At 41.9% G+C, this 19,482-nt stretch overlaps 2 protein-coding genes across 3 annotated transcripts in view; one reads left to right on the top strand and one right to left on the bottom strand.

Moving 5' to 3' along the window:
• The first annotated feature begins 10,653 nt into the window (after window positions 1-10,653).
• hacd4 (3-hydroxyacyl-CoA dehydratase 4) lies at window positions 10,654-16,610 on the top strand. Of its 2 annotated transcripts, none has more exons than XM_035148291.2 (7): window positions 10,654-10,997; window positions 12,323-12,429; window positions 13,086-13,213; window positions 13,309-13,418; window positions 14,159-14,265; window positions 14,662-14,766; window positions 15,706-16,610. In XM_035148291.2, exons 2-7 carry the CDS (start codon window positions 12,417-12,419, stop codon window positions 15,786-15,788), a joined length of 546 nt encoding a protein of 181 aa, XP_035004182.1. In that variant the 5' UTR covers window positions 10,654-10,997; window positions 12,323-12,416; the 3' UTR covers window positions 15,789-16,610. The 2 variants fall into 2 exon arrangements, with proteins under 2 accessions (XP_035004182.1, XP_035004180.1); XM_035148289.2 differs by having other exon boundaries at window positions 10,654-10,993.
• focad (focadhesin) overlaps window positions 15,958-19,482 on the bottom strand; it is a 45,053-nt gene continuing 41,528 nt past the window's right edge. The window contains exons 39-44 of the mRNA XM_035148184.2: window positions 19,285-19,374; window positions 18,694-18,871; window positions 18,274-18,371; window positions 17,610-17,861; window positions 17,389-17,464; window positions 15,958-16,277 (exon numbers count right to left, since the gene is read on the bottom strand). Of these exons, the coding sequence (XP_035004075.2) occupies window positions 16,204-16,277; window positions 17,389-17,464; window positions 17,610-17,861; window positions 18,274-18,371; window positions 18,694-18,871; window positions 19,285-19,374 (768 nt within the window). The 3' untranslated portion in view covers window positions 15,958-16,203. The remainder of the gene's footprint in view (window positions 16,278-17,388; window positions 17,465-17,609; window positions 17,862-18,273; window positions 18,372-18,693; window positions 18,872-19,284; window positions 19,375-19,482) is intronic.

The following is a 19,482-nucleotide window of genomic DNA, read 5'->3' on the forward strand; positions in this document are numbered from 1 at the left end:
ATCCAGAGTCCAACCAAATCTGAAAGATGATCACAATCTCGCCTTTGGCTCCTGAGTCATGGCGTTGAATATTCAGTTTGTTTTCATAACTTTATTATGTCACAGTGAAGCTGACCTTTTGGATATAAGATGACTCCATCATTTTCTCCTAGTAGACATCAAGTCAAGTCAACTGAAATGTATTGTCATGCATCCACTTACAGTGTACAGCTGAACTTAGTGGTGTTTCTCTCATGCCAATGTGCAAAAAAAAAAGCAGTGCAGCAAAAATGTCACTTGATTGACTATTCCCATTGTCCATTATATGTGTGTGTAGAGGTGGTAGAAGTGGTGGGGGTTGATTGTGTGTGTTTGTGGGTGGGCAGGGGGTTGATTGCATGTGTGTGGGGGTAGGGGGTGGTTGGTGGCAGCAGGTTGTTTAGGAGTCTGACTGCTTGGGGAAGAAGCTGTTGCAGAACCCTGTGGTCTTGGTTCTGATGCTGCAAAACCCTCTACCTGATGGCAGTGGGACAAACGGTCTGTTTAACGGGTGGGAGGGGTCCTTCATGATGGAACGGGCTTTTCATGGGCAGCGTGTTTTCAATATGTCCTGGATTTGTGTAGGCTTAAAGGTTTGTATAATGAGTGCATGTATTCTTGAATTATGGCTAAAAACGGGCTTTGGAAGATCAGTATATATATATATACATATATGTATGTATTATTTAATTGAGTTTAAATTTGTTTACTTGTTTTTAATTTTTCTAATTGTAATTATCAACAATTGTACAATTGATCTGATTTATCTTATATCCCATGATCGAACTAATACGAATGCCAGTGTGTCAGATCAGTTGTCATGACAACAAACCTTATCCAGTGTAGACTCAAACGGGTCCAATGAACGTATATTTAGGACATTACAAGAAGATCAGTGACAGCCTCTTTCTGCCGGACCGACGGATAACATGTCTGAGCAGACAGACGACTCACTTGCGACTGTTTTTAAAAATACACGCGCGGCTCAAATGTAGGCACCGCGGCAAAATGTGAAAAGTGCAGCTATGTCGGACAGGAGGGAGTGTACGCAGGGTTTTGTGACACCTCAGATGGAGGCAGTGTGGCAGATAAACACCCAAGTGCCAACAACTCAGCAACAACTCACCCAGTGCGGAGAGAGCCGCCGTGCACGTATGACTGTTGAAGCTCTCCAGGGGTTAGTCTGTGTCACCGGGGGCCGGTCTAAGGCCAGGGGTGAAAGGGGGCCTTTGAAAGATGCCAGAGGTTCCAAAGCATAAATAGGTGCAGCTTTGATCTGTAATTTTTTTTTCTGAAAGGACTCATGAAGGTCAGGTTTTACCAGATTGTTTTATCGTTACTAAAACCCTCTTATTGTTTTGGTGGTGAGTTTATGGAGCTGTGAAGTCAAATGTTGATCTTTGGAAAGAGACATTTAAAACATCTGGCAAACCCAGAAACTATGCGACTACATGGATAATTAAATTGTGGTTTTATAAATGTAACCTAGGATTGATAATGAATTTTTCCATGTTAAACTGTTATTTTAAAGTATTCAGAGAGGCAATTAATAAATTACAATAAATGCCTAAACCTTTATTGACCGAAATAAAACTGAAAGATTACATAAGAGCAAGAAGTGTGTGGATCCTACTTCTTCCCTTCTTCCGCTACTATAGTAGCACCAGTAAATAGGAGTAGTAATTATAATAACAATGCTGATCATGAATAACAATAACATAAAAATAATATTATTGTTGTTATTGTTGATCCCACAGCTCCGGAGTCAGAGGAGAGAGAGAGAGAGAGAGAGGGAAAGAGAGAGAGAGAGAGAGAGAGAGAGAGAGAGAGAGAGAGAGAGAGAGAGAGAGAGAGAGAGAGAGAGAGAGAGAGAGAGAGAGAGAGAGATCAGTGCAGGATGGGAATTCCCCCAGCAGTCATGGCCTATAGCAGCATAACTGAGGGATGGTTCAGGGCTCACCTGATCCAGCGCTAATTATAAGTTTTATTAAAGAAGAACGTTTTAAGTGTAACCTTAAACCCAGACTGGGAGCGGGTTCCACAGGAGAGGGGCCTGGTAGCTGAAGGTTCTTCCTCCTGTTCTACTCTTACAGACTCCAGGAACCACAAGAGAGTCTGTATTCAGGGAGAGAAGTGAGATAATACGGTGCTCTGAGCTCTTTGATATATGATGGAGCTCGATTATGAAAGGCTTTCACAGTCATATTGTAAAAGGGGTCATGTCTCATAATCATGACGGGCAGCATGGTGGCGCAGGTATTCTATAGACCTACAGTCCAAAGACATATGAGTATGAATGGTTTCTGTGTGTCAGCCCTGTGATAGACTGGTGACCTGTTTGGACCAATACCAAACGTTTTTTCCCACGTTAAGATTTCATTTAGATTATTTGGCCTTGTTTAGAATTAAATTGGGTCTTGAGCCTTTAACTTCTCTCTTTTTAATCTGTTATTTATATCAAGTACAGCCCAGTACTCCATACTTTGCACATGATCCTGTGCTGCTGGATCAGTCTTTTTAAATCATGTGTCAGAATTGAATAAATTGTCTATTTCTGGAATCATCCGCCTCCCGTCCCGTTTATTCTGGATATATGTGGTGAACCCGATTGGCATTCAACTGTCACCCCAAACTTCTGACCACTACAGCTGCCCAGTGAAACTCAAAGGACAGGCAGTACCGCTAATGTATGGATGCAGTGTGGACACATTTAAAACTTTTCTGGGGTATCTTCCCTAAACTCTATGATGTCCAGTAGAATCTTGTTTTAAACATTTGTTTGCATGACCAAGCTTCGTTAAAGCCCATTTGTAGCTGAAGAAGTTAAAAGGCAGAAGCACACACGGTTTCAAAGTTACTCTTCAGCACCATAGACAGCTCATCTTTTATTGTTTTGTGACGAAGCCATTTTAAAGAGGCCTGCTCACCGACACATGGTTTCCCTGTCGTTCTGATCTCTCTGCAGATGGGCGTTGTGGGGAAAATATGATTGGTGGCTCCATGATGTCACCAACAGTGAATGGGCGTATAAAAATGGTAAAGCTATAAGTTATCAGGCTCTGACAGGTGAAAAAAAACTAAAGTCGTTTTCAGACATGAACACCAGATAACGGGGTCTGGATATTTTCCAGAGTCTGTCTTTCACTGCAGCAGGTGGTTGTGCGGGTCTGATGCGTTCAAAACAACACGAAATGTTGGCAACATTCAGTTGAGGGGCAGAGGGGGTAACCAAAAGTTATCAGATCTCCTCGTCTGACATCTTTTACATGTATGGGACCTCTTAAGCATCCTAAGATATTTGAATTCCTTCGGTTTTTCGGACACTGACAGAAGCTCCAGACAGAGTTCAGTGCAGGTCTGAAAACAGCTTCAGTGAGATGCAGCCTGAACTTACTGGGAGACTTTTTCAACAGGTAAATAACTGATAAAAATCCAACCTTTAGCTTTATATCTGTTTATCGTGTCCCTCAGCAGCAAAACAACTAAAATACTGTTTCAAATTTAACGTCAAGCTCACATGCTTCCCCATCAAGGGTTATAACTGCGGAGGGTTGAATATTCTGTTGCATTCCAGATTTACTGTACATCATGCAGATGAAGATAAGGATTAGGAGAACAGACTCATGTTGTGTCATCATGACTCCAAGCACTGACGACGCGTAGAGCCTCCTAAAACTGTGTATATGTCAGTTAGAGTTACATAGATGACAGATGTGGCGATGCTGCAGTTTCGTCCGGAATCTAACGTAGGGTGTGAATAACTTTGTAATGAATGAGTATCTTTTAGCCGCAGATGCTAGTCTCAAGGGCGCCATCACTAGGATCATGACATACTGGCCGATGTGAATCTTGTGCCAATTGGCTACTTTTCGGCTACGTCCACAAGAACAGAGAGCTTTGGTAATGCTGGCGGCCCGTTTTAGTTTGATAACTGCGGGATTGTGTTTTAGTCTGGACGGAAGAAACTGATGACATAGACACCCATGTTTGCTCCCTGATTGGATATGTTTTTAATGTTTTATTGAGCGTCATTAAATGACCCCTCTTTAAATCTTTCATCTTCCTCATCACTCTTTTTTACAGATTATAGATAATCAAAATATAAAACTTGGAATAACAAAACATTAGCAATTGAATCCTGATTGGGTCTTATCTGTCATGACTGTACTAGCAGCAGTGTGTGTAGTGTAGTGCTGTAGTGTTGTTTACTCTGCCAGTAACCGTTCCACCTGGTCATCAGAGAAAGAAATCCACTTCTTGCTTTGAGCCGACAGACCTGACCACACCACATCCGAGCTGCCCCAGTGTCTAATTTTTCAAATAAATAAAAACCTATGCTATCGGCTTCGTATAGTTTGTGAAAATCTATAGAATGTGTATCCAAGAATAAAAATTATGAAAATAAACGTCTCAGTTTGACGAGTATCACCGCTGCGACTTATGTAGGAGTCAGCCATGCAGGGAGTCCAGTCTGATTGGAATGAATAACTGGGCACGCTGAGGGCTTCACTGGCAACGAACCCTGAACTCACCAAGGGGCTGTGATGTCTGCTGTTGCTGTTGGTAGGCAAAAAATCCCCCCCGCGCCCCCCCCACCATGCCTTCCTGCCAGCACTGTATAATATTGTAGATAGTGAATGTGAAACCAGAGAGGAGCCTGAGCCTAACTGGGTGAAACTCTGCTCTACATGTATCAAAAGACTGGATACAAGTATGCAACCCGTATATCCTGTTCCAACATGAGCAGGTAGGGATGCAAAAAGAAATAATGACTGATGATTTTATGTTGAGGGAACACAAAACACTTTGTTAGGTGTGTTTAAATATTAATTGATGTGTCAACAGGACAAAAAGCACAATCTGTTCTTTGCCTAGCTGTATGTTTTTTTGATTTCCATCCCAGTTCAGCCAGTTCATTCTGTGTGGAGTTTGCATAGATAATAGACGGACATGGGACAGTAGGGTGGAACACAAAACTCATTCTCCAGAACTTTGTACACCCACCAACATCAGCTTCCTCTGTGCAGTAGCCTAATACCATTTTGCTACATCCTGCATTGGAACGGTGAATAAGTGAGGGATCTGGTATCTGAGGTGTATACCAGACCGGTCACGGGAATGAAGTGGCATCAGGAAAAAGCAAAGATCACAAGGAACTGTGCAGATTCAATTCAATTTATGTCAAATTCGAGACCTAAATATATAATAAGTATAGGCTAGAGGCTCCAAATTTAGCAGGAAATGACGTCCATACCTTCCGAGACAGCAGAATTTCAATTAAAGCTGGAAAATCTGATCACAGAGGTCGGCCAGCACAAGACATGAACCCAATCTCGAAGCCCCTCTGTGGCAATTGGGGGGACAGATTACAGGAACGAAATATAATGTTGAAATATTACATGCAGACTTGGGACTTTTTTTTTATCAAGATCCATGAATTATTCTTTGAGAAATCAATGGAAATGTTTGAAAATGTCCTATCTCACAACGTTAAAGAAAGATCTGATTCACAGCAAAATTGAATGAGTTCTTCTTCGACCCGGACCGCATCCTTCCACCAAGTTCCCTGTTAATCTGTCCAGTAGTTTTTGCTTAATTCTGTTAAATAACTAATTAATGTAATGACAGTAATGATACACTAACTTGTAATAAGGAGCATGTTGCCTCCTTTCAGACTCAGAGCCCAACAGAAAGAATTACTACTGGACAAGTTCACAACAGCAGCAAATCCTCCAGAGGGTTCAGACAGCAGGTGGTGCAGGCAGAGGCAGGATGCCATGTATGCATCCTGCTGCAGAGATCACATGTTTTTGTTTGAGCACACCGGCATTGGCTCTTATCACCAAAAGCTCTCTTGACATCTTCGTGGAAAAAAGGCCTGATTATCAGATTGCCTTATAAGGGGAGTTTAGAAAAATGTCCAACCTTTTCACACTTTCCGTCATTGGCCAGGGGGAGGAGGGGAGGTGTCCACACAGTTCTTTTGAACAATAGTATACAGTATGTTAATAATCCTATCACATATTTTGTAGTACCTGGGTGTTCACCTCAACAATAATCAGGACTGGGCTTGTAATACAAGAAGGGCTAGAGCAGACTCTATCTGCTGAGGAGACTGAGGTCTTTTGGACTGCAGGGGGCGCTCCTAAAGACAAGCTATGACTCTGTGGTGGCATCAGCCTTCAACTTTGGAGAGGTCTCCTGGGGCAGCAGCATCCGTACAGCTGACAGGAAGAGGCAGGACAGACTCATTAAGAGGGCCCTGGGATACCCCCTTGACCCAGTGGAGGGGGGGGGGTCGTATCTTATAGCTCTGCCCTCACTGGTCTACATGCACCTTATTACAGTTCTATTTGTGCAATTTCAATTTCATATGACTTAAATACTGTTACACTGTAAATATTCTGTTTACATTGTATTTATCATTTTATATTTTTATATTTCCTTGTGTTTTGATTGCATCTTTACTTATTAATTACTTGTACTGATGCTTCTATTTGTACTGTCCCTTTTGCTGTAGTAATAGAGTAAATGTCTCCATAGTGGGACTAATAAATGACAACCTCATCTTATAACACGGGTCCTGTGTCAAAATCAAATGTATCCTCTAGAATGAATGTGTGCTAAATCAAATTACCACACAGCAAACCAAGGTGCAGAAATAAATGATGTGCCTTTTGCGCAAAAAGGGGGAATAAACAGGGGGTTTCCTGAGGCCCAGCAGAATGAGAACCTCACTTGTAGGTCCAAACTTTGACCTGGGCTCAGTTACTGTAAGGCCAGCCGCACAAACAGGATATATTTAGCACACTATTTTTGTGCGATGGCCTGGTGACTGCAGGTCTTGAGGAAGATACAGTTACTTGTGGAGTCCACATTAAAACAGCAGGCGGTCAATCATGTCGGGCCATTCGTCAAAACGGATTAAGAAGGCGACATAAGTGGTTGACGAGAAGAGCACACTGCTAAATACGCTGCTCCCCTCGATAGCATCACCCTCTGTAACCAGCGCAGTCCGAAACTTTATCTCCATAGCAGCAGCAGCAAAAATAAATAAATGCATATAATAAACAGTAAGGTCACATGTGTAATATTACTGTGCTCTGAGAAGTCATGAAATAGCCTGTTAAAGCCAAATGTGTCTCCTCACGCAGCGAGACGTCTTCTTCAGCAGCTAATAGAGACTCATCCAGACACGTTCACGAGTCCATCTTCACGAGTCCAGATTAAAGGGCTGGTTTTACACCTGCTGATCAGTTTACTCAGCCTGAGAAAACTGTGATAACGTCCTCGTGTGGAAGGCATCCACATATTAGACTGAAAACAGAAAATATGTGCTACAACCTGGGTCTATTACCAGACACAGCATCAAGTTGCACCATGGGATTTGCAGTATGGGAAGTGCCCCAGCTTGACGGAGGTGTGATATTAAATCACCGGAGGACACATTTAACACCAGTGTTCAGTGCCAATGTGAGGGTGTGAAGATTAAGGTGAAGCTTTCCTTCATCACTGGTGTCACTGGTTCATTTCAACTCATGTTAGCTGTCACCATCAACACGCTAATGTAGGGATGGAAATGTGAAATTATACAAATTAATGTAATTATTATAAATAATTCCCAAACACTAAACTAACATAAGTTTTGGTCACGCTATTATCAGGTAAAAATACTGATAATAACACAGGTAAAAATAGCCTGCTAATCTAAGATAGTGAATTTAGCTAATATCCGACATGCTAGCTTTGCCATTGTGAGCATTTTAGCACACTAATGTTAGCATTTAGCTCAGGCAATTTCTGTGGCAAAGTAATTCCTGACAGCTCTAGACATTTTCATTAAAATACAACATGAAATTTAAAGTTTGCTCGACTTTGGAATAATGTTTTTTTTCTTAATTCATTGGATTAGAGTGTAGAATTTAGCGACATCTAGTGGTGCAGTTGCATGTTGCAGCTGAATACCCCTCACCTCTCCCTCCCCTCCCAAACATGACAGAGAACCTGTGGTACCCTTCATTTGCCATTAAAACTCAAAAGGTGTTTAGTTTGTTCAGTTTGAAGTACTGTAAAAAAAAACATGGCGCCCTTCGTAGAGAGGACCCGCTCCTGATGTAAATTTAAAGTATTTAAATATAAAGGGCTCATTCTAGAGCAAAGAAAACAACAATTCATACAAATTAGATGAAACACACAAGTGGAAACACACAAGTGGAAACTTCACTATAGGATTATTTTATATTCAATTTCTGCCAATAGAACCTTTAACCTCGAAGTCACAATTTGGGGTTTGCATCTCGTGTTCTTCACCAGCGGATGGAATTTGCTTACTTGCTTAGTGTAGCATCAACATGTTTAAGTATGAGAAATAATAACACAATGTATGGTTGTATGTGGGAGGACGAGACCAACGTTCAAGTCCCAAGTCACGTGATGGCTAATGAAACATCTCCATGACAACTGAGCCAACTCCAAGAGTGGATGATTACCATGAGATGTGGTTGAGAGTTGACTTGGGTAGCTTGGCAACAGAATATTAATGTGTGTGTGTGTGTGTGTGTGTGTGTGTTACAAATTTATGATGGCTTTTTTCTGAAGAGAGGCCGTGACTAGAATTCCATCACGCAGCTTTTTAAGACTCTGACTCTGCAGTCTTGCCTGAAAGGTCATACTCACCATGATCTCTAGTGCAGGGTTCTTGAGTGCAGCCAAGCATATGATACAGAAAAGCATCTGTAATTTCAGGATGGATATGATAGTGCTCACAACTAGCCTTGGCCTGGAGAACTGAGAAGCAGACTAATCTGTTTCCCATCTGTCACTGGCATTTAATCAGCAAAAAGAGAGGGGGCAGAGGATAACAGGTTACATCCTCTCGATTCCTTCTTTTAAACTGGAGACTCAGGCCTGTTCGAATTGGCTATTTGTCAGCTTAGTCATCATAGCTACAAGGCCTGAATTCATTGTCGCTTTAAAGGGATAGTTCACCCAAAAATGAAAATTCACTCATTGTCTACTCACCACTTTGCCGATGGAGGGGTGGGTGAAGTGTTTGAGTCAACAGGGGTTAACAGTGTTGTAGCTGAATCCAAAACAAGTCCGACCTATATCGTGTTTCAAAATAAGAGTCTTGTGTCCGGAGAAGGATAATTTCTGTACTCAAAATCCCTTCGGAATCTCGACACAGCTTCGAAACATCGGTATTGACATACATCAAAATACTGTAATTTGAAGATTCTAAAACGATACTTCAACATTTCCAATCTGGCAACGTGGCCATAAGCCCCGACATTCAAATTCGATTCAAATTCATGATGCCGGTTTGAGTCAAATTTGAATGTCAGGGCTTACGGACACTTGGATGACACCGCAGGAGTAGTAACTTATAGACACTTTCATCTTATCTTCTAAGATTTTATATTTTTTATTATTTTAGCTGAAGAGTCATCCTCACTGTGAACCTCAGCAGTTATGTAACAGCCCTCCTCTCTGCCCTGGCCTCCACCGTCCCTGCCCTTTGACCCTGGTCACTTTTCCAGACCGTCACACCGAGGCATACTGTGACACTGAATGCACACGTAAGTACATGTGTTGGGTTTCAGACTGGAGTTCTAGTGTTACAGTATGTTTTCAGCTGCCGTGAGCAGACATGAAGGGCACTGAAGCATCCGATTTGAAAAAACTATTCAATAAAAGATTTTTTTATGATTGAATTATTCATTCTCATTATTAAATCTGCTTCAGTGGAGTTTGTATCACAGATCTCTGCAGGATGAATTACATCTTACCACCACTAGAGGACACTGCATACTATTGCTACACCTGTAACTGTGAAGAGTGAACACAGATTTGTATCCATAGAAACACCCAATGAACCAATGAATAAATATGTACACTTGATGATTTGATATATTAAGTCCACACGTGACAACACGTTTTATATATAAAAAAAAAAGAAAAATGTTATTTGTGAAAACAGTGTTTTCATGGGACTGATGAAAAGAGATTATTAATATTCTGTAATCCTCTGAGGAACACCTTCCACAATCCACATTCTATCGTGATGGTCTCTATGTAAACACATACAATAAGTAAGAATTGAATTTAGTTATCAACCCTCAAGCAATACTTTGCATAATGGTAACATAGAGTATAATGTAATTGAACGTTTTATCAGAGCATGTTTTACTTGTAACAAGGAACAGCTACTGGCACCGATCCCAGTCACTACACCCCACAGTCATGGTGGCTCCATTTACCAGGAAACATAAACGGAACTTAAACTATCCTGAACACACAGACGTGAAAATGGCTCAAACCAAGTAAGAACCTTTGCACCCATGCTGTCCAATCAGAGCGACCGATCGCTACAATATATATAAACGGTTTATTGAGTCATTTTTCTGTGATTAACTGGAGTTAATTTGGTGTCTGCACATTTGCATCACTGGTATGTTGTCAATAACATTTCCCTGTGTTAGCAGAATTTTGCATTCCCTTCTTTGTGTTTCACTTTTACCATAAATTGGACTTGAATTTTGCGGGTTTTCAGATTTTGGTGGTGTTGTTGGAATTCTACTGGTGGGCACGAAAGGGTATCCCTTGTTTCTGCTGTTAATACGGACCTGGTAGACATGTAATTTGAGTGTGTGTGTGCGTGTGTGTCTTCCTCCTGCTGCTGCCTCTCTCTCCTCCCTCTGACCTGTGTGCTCTTGGCAAACACACAGCTCATAGTTTTCTCAAAGGGGGCTGTTACATTCAGCCTGAGGAAACGCTGCCAAACGGAGATATTGCAGCATTTCTTCTGCCTCCAGTTGTGAAGGAGAATGAAGAAAGGGGCAGGTCTGGGTTTGCTGAGGGGAAACTGCTGCACGGAGCCACACACTTCAACTGGAAAAATGAATCTCCTCAAACTCAGGCAGAAATCCAGAGCTGCTCCTGCTTACCTTTAAAGAAGGGATCTTAGAGGGAGAATGTACGTGAGTATGTAACTTAAATACGTGAGTGTTCAAGAATGGGAGTTCACAGTGGTAGAAGGAATGTTCTGTAGTTCCAGGGCGTGTTGAGATCTGACGGGTTAGTCAGCTTTCCAGTCCGTAACCACTAAATCCCTGTAGATAAGCTCACAAGACAAAAGCACCATGATTTGAAAATACCCAGGGTATTTTCCCTTAAAAAACTAAAACAGATTTCTGTAGTCTGTGGTGAAAATCAAAAATGTTGCATCTTGAACTGTATTGTAACTGTAAATGTATTGTGTTGTAAGAAAGCAATCTCTTCAAATGCTTATTTTTAGATGTACAGTATAAGCCTTCAGACTTATAGTTGTATTCCAGTATTATGAAGTAAACTACTTTGGAACTTTATCACCTTATTTCTTTATACAGTATGTACACGTATATATACCTTTTTCCTTGAGGAATAAGACATAAACTGTACCTTTTCGTGGACAAGGTGGTCCCACAATAACATTTTTATTGAAATACAAGAAATTCAAATGTAATTAAAGCTGCACTATCAACACTGGATGCAATCTGTTATATGAAACAGTGATAAACCCTCGCAGAATTATCACCAGCTCTGCAGTTTGTTTAGCCTCTTTTATCTCATTGCTTTGATTTGATGTCTTGCAACGTCACTGCTCTCCGTCAGTCCCACCCCCTTTTGATCACCTAATCTTCAGTGTCTGTTAAAGGGCTAAACAGCAGGCAAACTGTTTCCTGACAGCAGACAGGCAGAGAGAGAGAGAGAGCAGCCGGAGAGCACAGTGGAGCATTTAGCAGCTGAAGATACTGGAACTGTGGTGGAGACCCAAACAGAGCTCAGAGGAGAGTGAATGCTGCAGTTCCATTAGACAATCTTGACTCAAAATGAATGAGGAGGCTTGTGATTGGTGATGTGGCAACCACTTTTCATCAGATTTTGCTCTGCTGCCCCAAGTTGACACAAAATGTATAACTCCTGCTTCACGTAACCAGTGAATGCAGAAATCGAAAATGATAAGTACCTTAAATACATACTTACAGTACTTGGCCAACTGTATTTTCTATGTAATTTAAATGGGCTCAGAATAGTTTCAGGTCAATGATGTATGAGGACAATGTTCTGTTCCAAGTGAATCAGTGTTGTCCAGTAAACATATGTCATTAAAAGGAAGAGGGGGAACTCGATAAACAATGTTCCATTGATGTACAGTAATGAAGCCAGTCATAATACAGTGTAATGTCCACATTGCAAAAGACCCAATTCACAAAAAACAGATGCCAGGTGATAAACTAATTTGTGCTCTTTTTTTACCTTTCAGGCTGAGCTTAAGGCTCGTCTACATTTTCTCATATAACCTGTTCCAGTTCTGTGGACACACATGGATACTGGCTAATACCATAGTGAGGTACCTCATGTTTGGTAAAGGTGAGCTTCGTCTCAACAGAACAAGACGCGCTCGCTAAACTAGGATCGGTCTTAAGGGGATAGTTTAAATTCACTGATTATCTACTTACAGCTATGGCGATGGAGGGGTGGGTGAAGTGTTTGAGTGCACAAAACACTTTTGGAGTTTCAGGGCTAGACAGCGTTGGAGCCGAAGTAAATGGTGACCACTTCTTTAGACGTAAGAAACTACAGAAACAAAACATTAAATGCCTTCATACTGCTCCTGTGGTGTCATCCAAGTGTCTATAAGCCACCGACTCATGAGAAGTTGCGATAGCTGCAGTTACTGTAGTAACTAGGAGGTTATCGGCAGACATTTAGGCTAAAGACACCTAAAGACACCTAAAGACACCAACATGACCTTTTTGTGTTGAATTATGGCTTGTGGACACTTACGGACACTTGGACGACACCACAGGATCAGTATGGAGGCATGTTTGAAGAACTGGTCGCTATTTACTTCAATTGTATTGGATTTGGCTGCAACACTGTTTAGCCCTGAAACTCCAAAAGTGTTTTGTGGACTCAAACACCCAACCCCTCCATCGACATAGTGGTGAGTAGAGGGATAGCAGGGATAGCTCTCATTAAAAGGAATATGCTGGGACGATAAAACATGTTTTTTAACTTTACAGATGCTTTAGCTGACACCTTCTACTCTGTTGGCTTCGTGATGAGTCTGTGCCAGCTGCTCTCCAACCTCGAGCTCTTCCACATCGCGGATGGGATTGAGAAAGCCAGACTCCTTCCTCGTTTCATCCACGTGTGTCATCACAGCTCATCCATGACGGAATCTCATTATTAATGGTGTTGAAAAATGTATTTGAAAGAGCTGTGCTCCCCATTTGCCCGTTTCAGGTAATGGAGAAGAACCTTCTGCTGATCCTGCTCGTCATGCTGGAGGAGGTCCAGAGTAAACCGGTCGTGTGTTTCCAGTTCGTGTTGTGGAACAGCTTGGACCTCCTGCGGTAGGCGCATCACATCTCGTCTCTGCATTTCACTTCACCCATTCCGTCTGTGCTTTCTATGACAGGTGGACAACTGGCACTGTCAAGAATGTAGGCACACCAGCTTCTCTCCCACTGGACTTTTCATTTATTACACACACTTTTTAATTTACAGCAAAGATGCTCAAAAATGATGGATGATGTCATGTGGGATTTCCATTTATGAGTAAAATTTGAGTTCCGGTTAGTGATAATATTTGAGCAGTGAATTGAGTATCTTACTAAAAATTGTATTGACTAAAGAACATTTTTGGGACATGCCATTATATTTCACAGAGCCAGCAGCATTTCCTTATAGCTCCGTCTTTGTTCTCCACCCACTCCTGGGAAATATATATTTAGTGGTTAAATGCTCTACAGTGTTTACCAGCTGCTCTCTGCTGCTGCGATACTTCTGACATTTTCTAATCAACTAGGCCATTGAGTGTAAAACTTCCCCTGTGGCAAGTTTGTTAAAAGTCTGTAAATAAACTGGTTGCACAGGTCATGTAAAATATGCAGCCGGAGGAAGCGTTTCATTGAAATAACAAAGCATCGCCAAGTGTAAAGTTGAAACAGTCCTGTCATACATCAAGAGTAAAATGTTAAAATCGGTTTTAAAATGTTTTGCATGTTTCCTTACTGGCAGTTACTGTACAGAATAATACTAGGGCCTTTCATGACCTTAGTAAAAATTTTTGATGTGTGCTGTTTGATGACAGATACCCACACGAGCTGCTGCGAGTCATGGATAAACGCTCAGTCGCCATGCTGTGGACCCGCTACACACTCTGGATCCCCCTGTACATCCTGTCAGTCGCTACAGAAGGTGACGTGATTGGTTTCGCCAATTGTTCCCCGAAACATCGACACGTTCGGCATCTCAAATTCTCGACAACACAAGCCTCAGTTCATTTGAATGAGTCACAGACTGGTGTTGTGCAAGGACAGTGGTGCGTCGTACAGGAAATGAGTTGGCAAGCGCAGAGTCGATGATAAAATGCCAGGAAGTGTGTGAGGAAAGCTCAGTCCAGTCGAGTGCGTTTGAGAGAGCACTGCTGTTCCCTGCAAACAAACACAATCTCGTGACACTCAGGACAAACAGATAATCAGCCATCACTGGAACTGTCAGCCAAGTCACAATAGGAATAGTCCTTATGGGGCCCCAGGACATGACCGAACAGTACGTTGCATTTAAAATAACCACTTGTTTTACCCTCTTCAGGTGTCACCATGTACCAGGCGCTGCCGTACATTGAGCCAACGGCACTGAACTCGTACATTCACCACCCCTTCTTCCTGCTGCTGTACCTGCTTGTTCTCACTCTTGGTAAGATATAGGATGTGATAATGACTGAACAATGGATTTTAACACAACCAGACAGGATTTTAAAAGGAGCAACCCTAATTATCATGGAAAATATCACAATGGGATTAGTTGTGCAGACAGACATATTTGTTTTCCTATGGCTATCGTGGGATGGATTCTGTGGACTCTTTTTTCTGCCAGTGACAAACCTGCTGTTCAGCCTGGAATAGCTAAAGAATCCTCTAAATGCTTCGGCCATCTAGTGACATATTTAAATATTGCACAAACATTAACATGTACAGTACGATGAAATTGGCTTCTAATAAACACCTCAAGACCTCAAAAATATATAATACCCCTAATGCGAATATATTATAAAACATATAACTTATTTTAGTGATAAACTGTTCCATTATGAGCTGCCAATGCATTTTTTAAAAATCCTGTACATCCATTGTTAACCCTTAACACCTACCCAGTAGTTTTGCTGCCTAAACTTAAATAACTACAGGGTGGATGGATACATTCTTGTTTGACAAAAAAATAGTCCCAACCCGTAACACACCCACACTAGTGGTCATGGTAAATCCAACTCTTTGGTTCACACTGAAACGTTCCTCGCAAAAGTGTACGGATGCCATGACATTGTTTCCAGACTGACCACATCCTGACAAAGGCAGAAATGAAAGTCCCCTGTTGCTTATCGTCTCAACTGAAGACGAGTGACTACCTAACAATTTGCTACCAGCACATTTGGAGGCAAACCTACCATCTCGCATTATTAAGTCTAACTACAACTGTTATTCTGTTTATACTTAATAAACATAAAGTATATTTGCAAGGACAGTTCTGCAATGGCCATCTATTTATAGCTGGTAGATCTGTGCCATAGACACAGCTTTACATTAGAGACACGGTTTAGTTTTTGCCAACTTTGTGACAGCGGTGTTGTCTTTTCAGGAGCCAGCATATCAGTCTGGCAGCTGCTGAAGGAGAGAAAACACCAACTGGAAAAATGGAGCAGTAAGAAGAAAAGGAGATGACGCATTGAAGAACGTTGAAGAACTGAAAAGGCTAAAGGACAAATTCAGACTCCCAGAGACTTCTGAAGTTCAGAGGATAACGAGGACTTGAAAAATCTAAGTCTGTTCCTTTTTTTTGAGTTTGATTTGTTAGAAATTGTTAAAAGATGTAGAAACCACCAAATAAAAATATGTTCAGTTACGCTTTTAATAGAAAAGTTGTTTGACAGAGCCCATTCCTCTCGACATTGTTCTCACGTGAGACCGAAGCCGAGCTCCAGTGGCAGCACAGTTTCTATCTGAGCTCAAAGTGCGGAGCTGCACTGAGCCTCAAAGCCTTCAAGGCCGTTACTGTATCCATGTCCAACAAGCTCAGGGAGGAGAGGTGCAGCCTCGGCGTTAGAGCTCCCCGTAGGATATTGTGGCTCCTCCGAGGCTACCAGCCGTACGCTCGGGTCCACACGGTTTTCTTCTTGAACTCAGCGGAGGACTTCAGGGCCAACAGGGCAGCTGAAACCACAACACAAGGGCCGCCTGATAAACCACTCTTATAATCAAACAATGACTTTTTCTGTCCCTGCCGAACAATGTGTTTCTTACTCCTTTGAATGTATGATGTAACTTTAACAGGAAGGTGCAGCGTGTGTTTCACGTTCTCTCTAGATTTTGTACCATAACAAAGCTAAATGTCTAAGTTTACATTTCTCATCCCAATGAACCACTGTGTATCCTGAAGGCCTAACCAACATGGTGACTGCATTTGTTTGATGTCAATGGGTTATTGTTAGTTTGAGTCAACATTAACATGTTTTTGTTCAATTAAAACTGGATTTTATCCATGAATTTGAAGCTTTCTCAGGTTGCAGCCGTCGCCATCTCTCATGTGTACTTTGAATCGTGAGATACAATGTGAGATTTCTGCAGATGCTGAATGAGACTTTCCAACAGCAGTTAGTCCATTTGTGCATTTTCCACATTTTAAAATTAGATTGGATTTGTTTTTAACTTAATATTGGGTTTCTGTTGTTGAAACAGGTCGTCAATGAATATTTTTCATACATTTTTTCTTTGACAAAACACTGGGGGTGAATGCTTTTGGACTACAGTTGGCCATTCATAGTATCAACAGCATCAGGGAGCATTGTAACCTGTTTCCTCATGTGTCACACAAATAAACCTGAGACATGCTCATCAACACTCCACAATCGAACAACTAGTGAAAAACTCCACAGGATGCCTTCATGTATATTTGTCTAATCAATGCAGAAATTAGACCATCGTTGCATTTAAGACTGCACCTTAAATGAAATAGTCACATCATTTCATCAAAAAGTCACATTTCTGACCAAGTCTGCAGACATACTGTGTGAATGCATCCCGTTCCACAATTAATCGAAAACATTCTTATGCCTCTCAGAGCCCATGAATTGATTTGTTTGTGGCCACAATATCAAAACTGAAAACCACAACATGATCAGTGACAGTTTCTTGCTCCTCTGCGTCACGTGGAGTAACAGCACCTTTGCCATGAAGTCCCTCAAGTCCCTGTTGTCCATTACAAATGAGATCCCCTATGGTGTGCACTGTCTGTGTTTGGGCTGTTAACGTCTGTATTTCTCACCTTTGGCTGTGTTGATGGTTTCCGTCGACAGACTCTGCTCAGAACATTCTGTGATGCTGAGAAGCCAGTCTATGAACTGGGAGACACACAGAAGCAAACAGACAAGTTACATCCTGCCATTGTCTTGTCAAACACAGAAAAACTATCCCAAAACTGAAATTACACTAATCAAACCATCCGATCAGCCATGACACTGTGTGCCGGTCTGCGGAAACACTAACCTTTTGTGTCTGGCTGCTCCAAGGCTCTTTGTCCAGAAGCAGACTCAAGCTGTGGGCCACTCCCAGCAGGCACTGTGGCAGGGCGTGGTCAGCGAGCGACTCCTGTCCGTACAGACTATGGTGCAGAGCTCGGGGCTTGGAGCCCGGTTGCCACGGGAACCACTGGGCCCTGATGCCGAGCAGGAGGGGCATGAAGTGGTCACCCCAGGAAACTACAGCAGCAGCGAAGACCTGGAACAGGAAGTCTGTGGCCTGCGGAAAAATATATAGATAATAGAATCTATTGAGTGAATTTTCCGTGATGTGTTCATTATCATCATTTTAAAAATAACGGTTAAGTTCCAGCTGTCTTTACTCTCTTTCAGCGCTATAAAGAGATAAAACCCTGCACGCTCTGTACATACCCCCATTAGGCAATGCTAATTGTTTCTATAATGCCAATGCATAATAATCAAATTCATACCATAAAATAAATAAGCTGTAGGAAGCATGTCTCTAATTATATAGGTTGGAAGCAATAATGCATTGCTTCACAATATGACAATATGACCAAATTATTTTTCTATCTATATCAGCCTGAGCAGATCTTAACTCTCAGCTACATGCTGTATCCCATAGTTCCTAACATACAGCAGACGTTTGTCAGCCTGGCTCAGAAACATACCATTCTGCTGTCTCCACATGAGACCGAGGTGACACCGTAGGCGACATTTCGGATGTGGCCCATCAACTCCAGGAGCCAATCCATTCGTCTGGAGACGCCTGCGATGAAGAACAAACCATCTACATGCAAACTCAAGGAGGGATGATGGAACAGAGCAATGCCACACTATCTAATACACTGCATGTACGGAAAAACTCAAATATCAAATGATGAGGGTTTCACTGACAAATCAATCACTGAAACCTGTGTGTGGTATTGTGTGCCCCCTAATGTCCTCTATTGTCACTTCAAAGTATTTCTTTATGACTTGTGATATGAGCAGAGAAGTATAATATCAGTTATGGATGTGTTTCCACTTCTCTCATATGATGTGAACACAGCAGGAGAAACTTTCCCGGCTCGATTATGTTCGGCCCTGACCTGTGTTGGCGCCGGAGGCCAGGCGACACTGGTAGAACGTTTGCAGGAGGAGCCAGCCGACTCTGCGGCTCGGCCAACCGCGAAGCACGCCAGCGATGATGTCATTGAGACCCAGCAGGGGAACTCTGCCTTGGGAAGTCAGGTAAGCCAAGACGAAGCACGTTTTCTCCATGTGACTCTAAAGAAAGACCAAAAAATATCGGCCGATATTAAAACCGTATTTAGAGCTGTCCACTTTGCGATCTGAAAAAGATCTGGTGAAGTCAGAGGTGTGGTAAGTGTTTTTTAAGGGTTTTCATTATCCAGACAAGTAATATGCACCATTACTAACTGTCCACAAATAAAAATAGCAATATAAAAGTGGTACACATATGAATCTATAGTGTTCTCTCTTACTAAGAGGCAAATCTGCCATTATAAGCTGAGCTCACATGGCTTTTAAAGAGAATAGGAGAAGGCCCAAAGTCCAACCCAGCAACTTTTTTCCATTAAAGTGGATTTGGACACCAAAATGCATTTGGTTCATGAGTTCACAGTTTTGCTAAAGTAGAGCCCAAAGTCTGGCAGCATGGAGAAAGCATCACACTGTACCTCTGTGACTTGGGCAATTCGATCAATTTCTGTATCGGACATCTCAGACAGACATTTGGCCACTCCCATGTACAAGTCCACTTCGTCATCCTAAAAACAAATGAATTTGTCATTACAAAAATGAAATGTATTGCAATAAAAAAAAAAGATCCTTGTTAAGGCCTGGTACAATCACAGCAAAGAACTGGAATTTCAGTT

The sequence above is a fragment of the Hippoglossus stenolepis genome, chromosome 23 (genome assembly GCF_022539355.2).
Source record: "Hippoglossus stenolepis isolate QCI-W04-F060 chromosome 23, HSTE1.2, whole genome shotgun sequence".
Taxonomy (NCBI): Eukaryota; Metazoa; Chordata; class Actinopteri; order Pleuronectiformes; family Pleuronectidae; genus Hippoglossus; species Hippoglossus stenolepis.

Excerpts from the sequence above, each read along its gene's own strand:
- hacd4 (XM_035148289.2), top strand. Across the intron at positions 14,266-14,661 it reads CCTGTCAGTCGCTACAGAAG|GTGTCACCATGTACCAGGCG; the intron begins GTGACGTGATTG and ends TACCCTCTTCAG. Across the intron at positions 14,767-15,705 it reads CCTGCTTGTTCTCACTCTTG|GAGCCAGCATATCAGTCTGG; the intron begins GTAAGATATAGG and ends TTGTCTTTTCAG.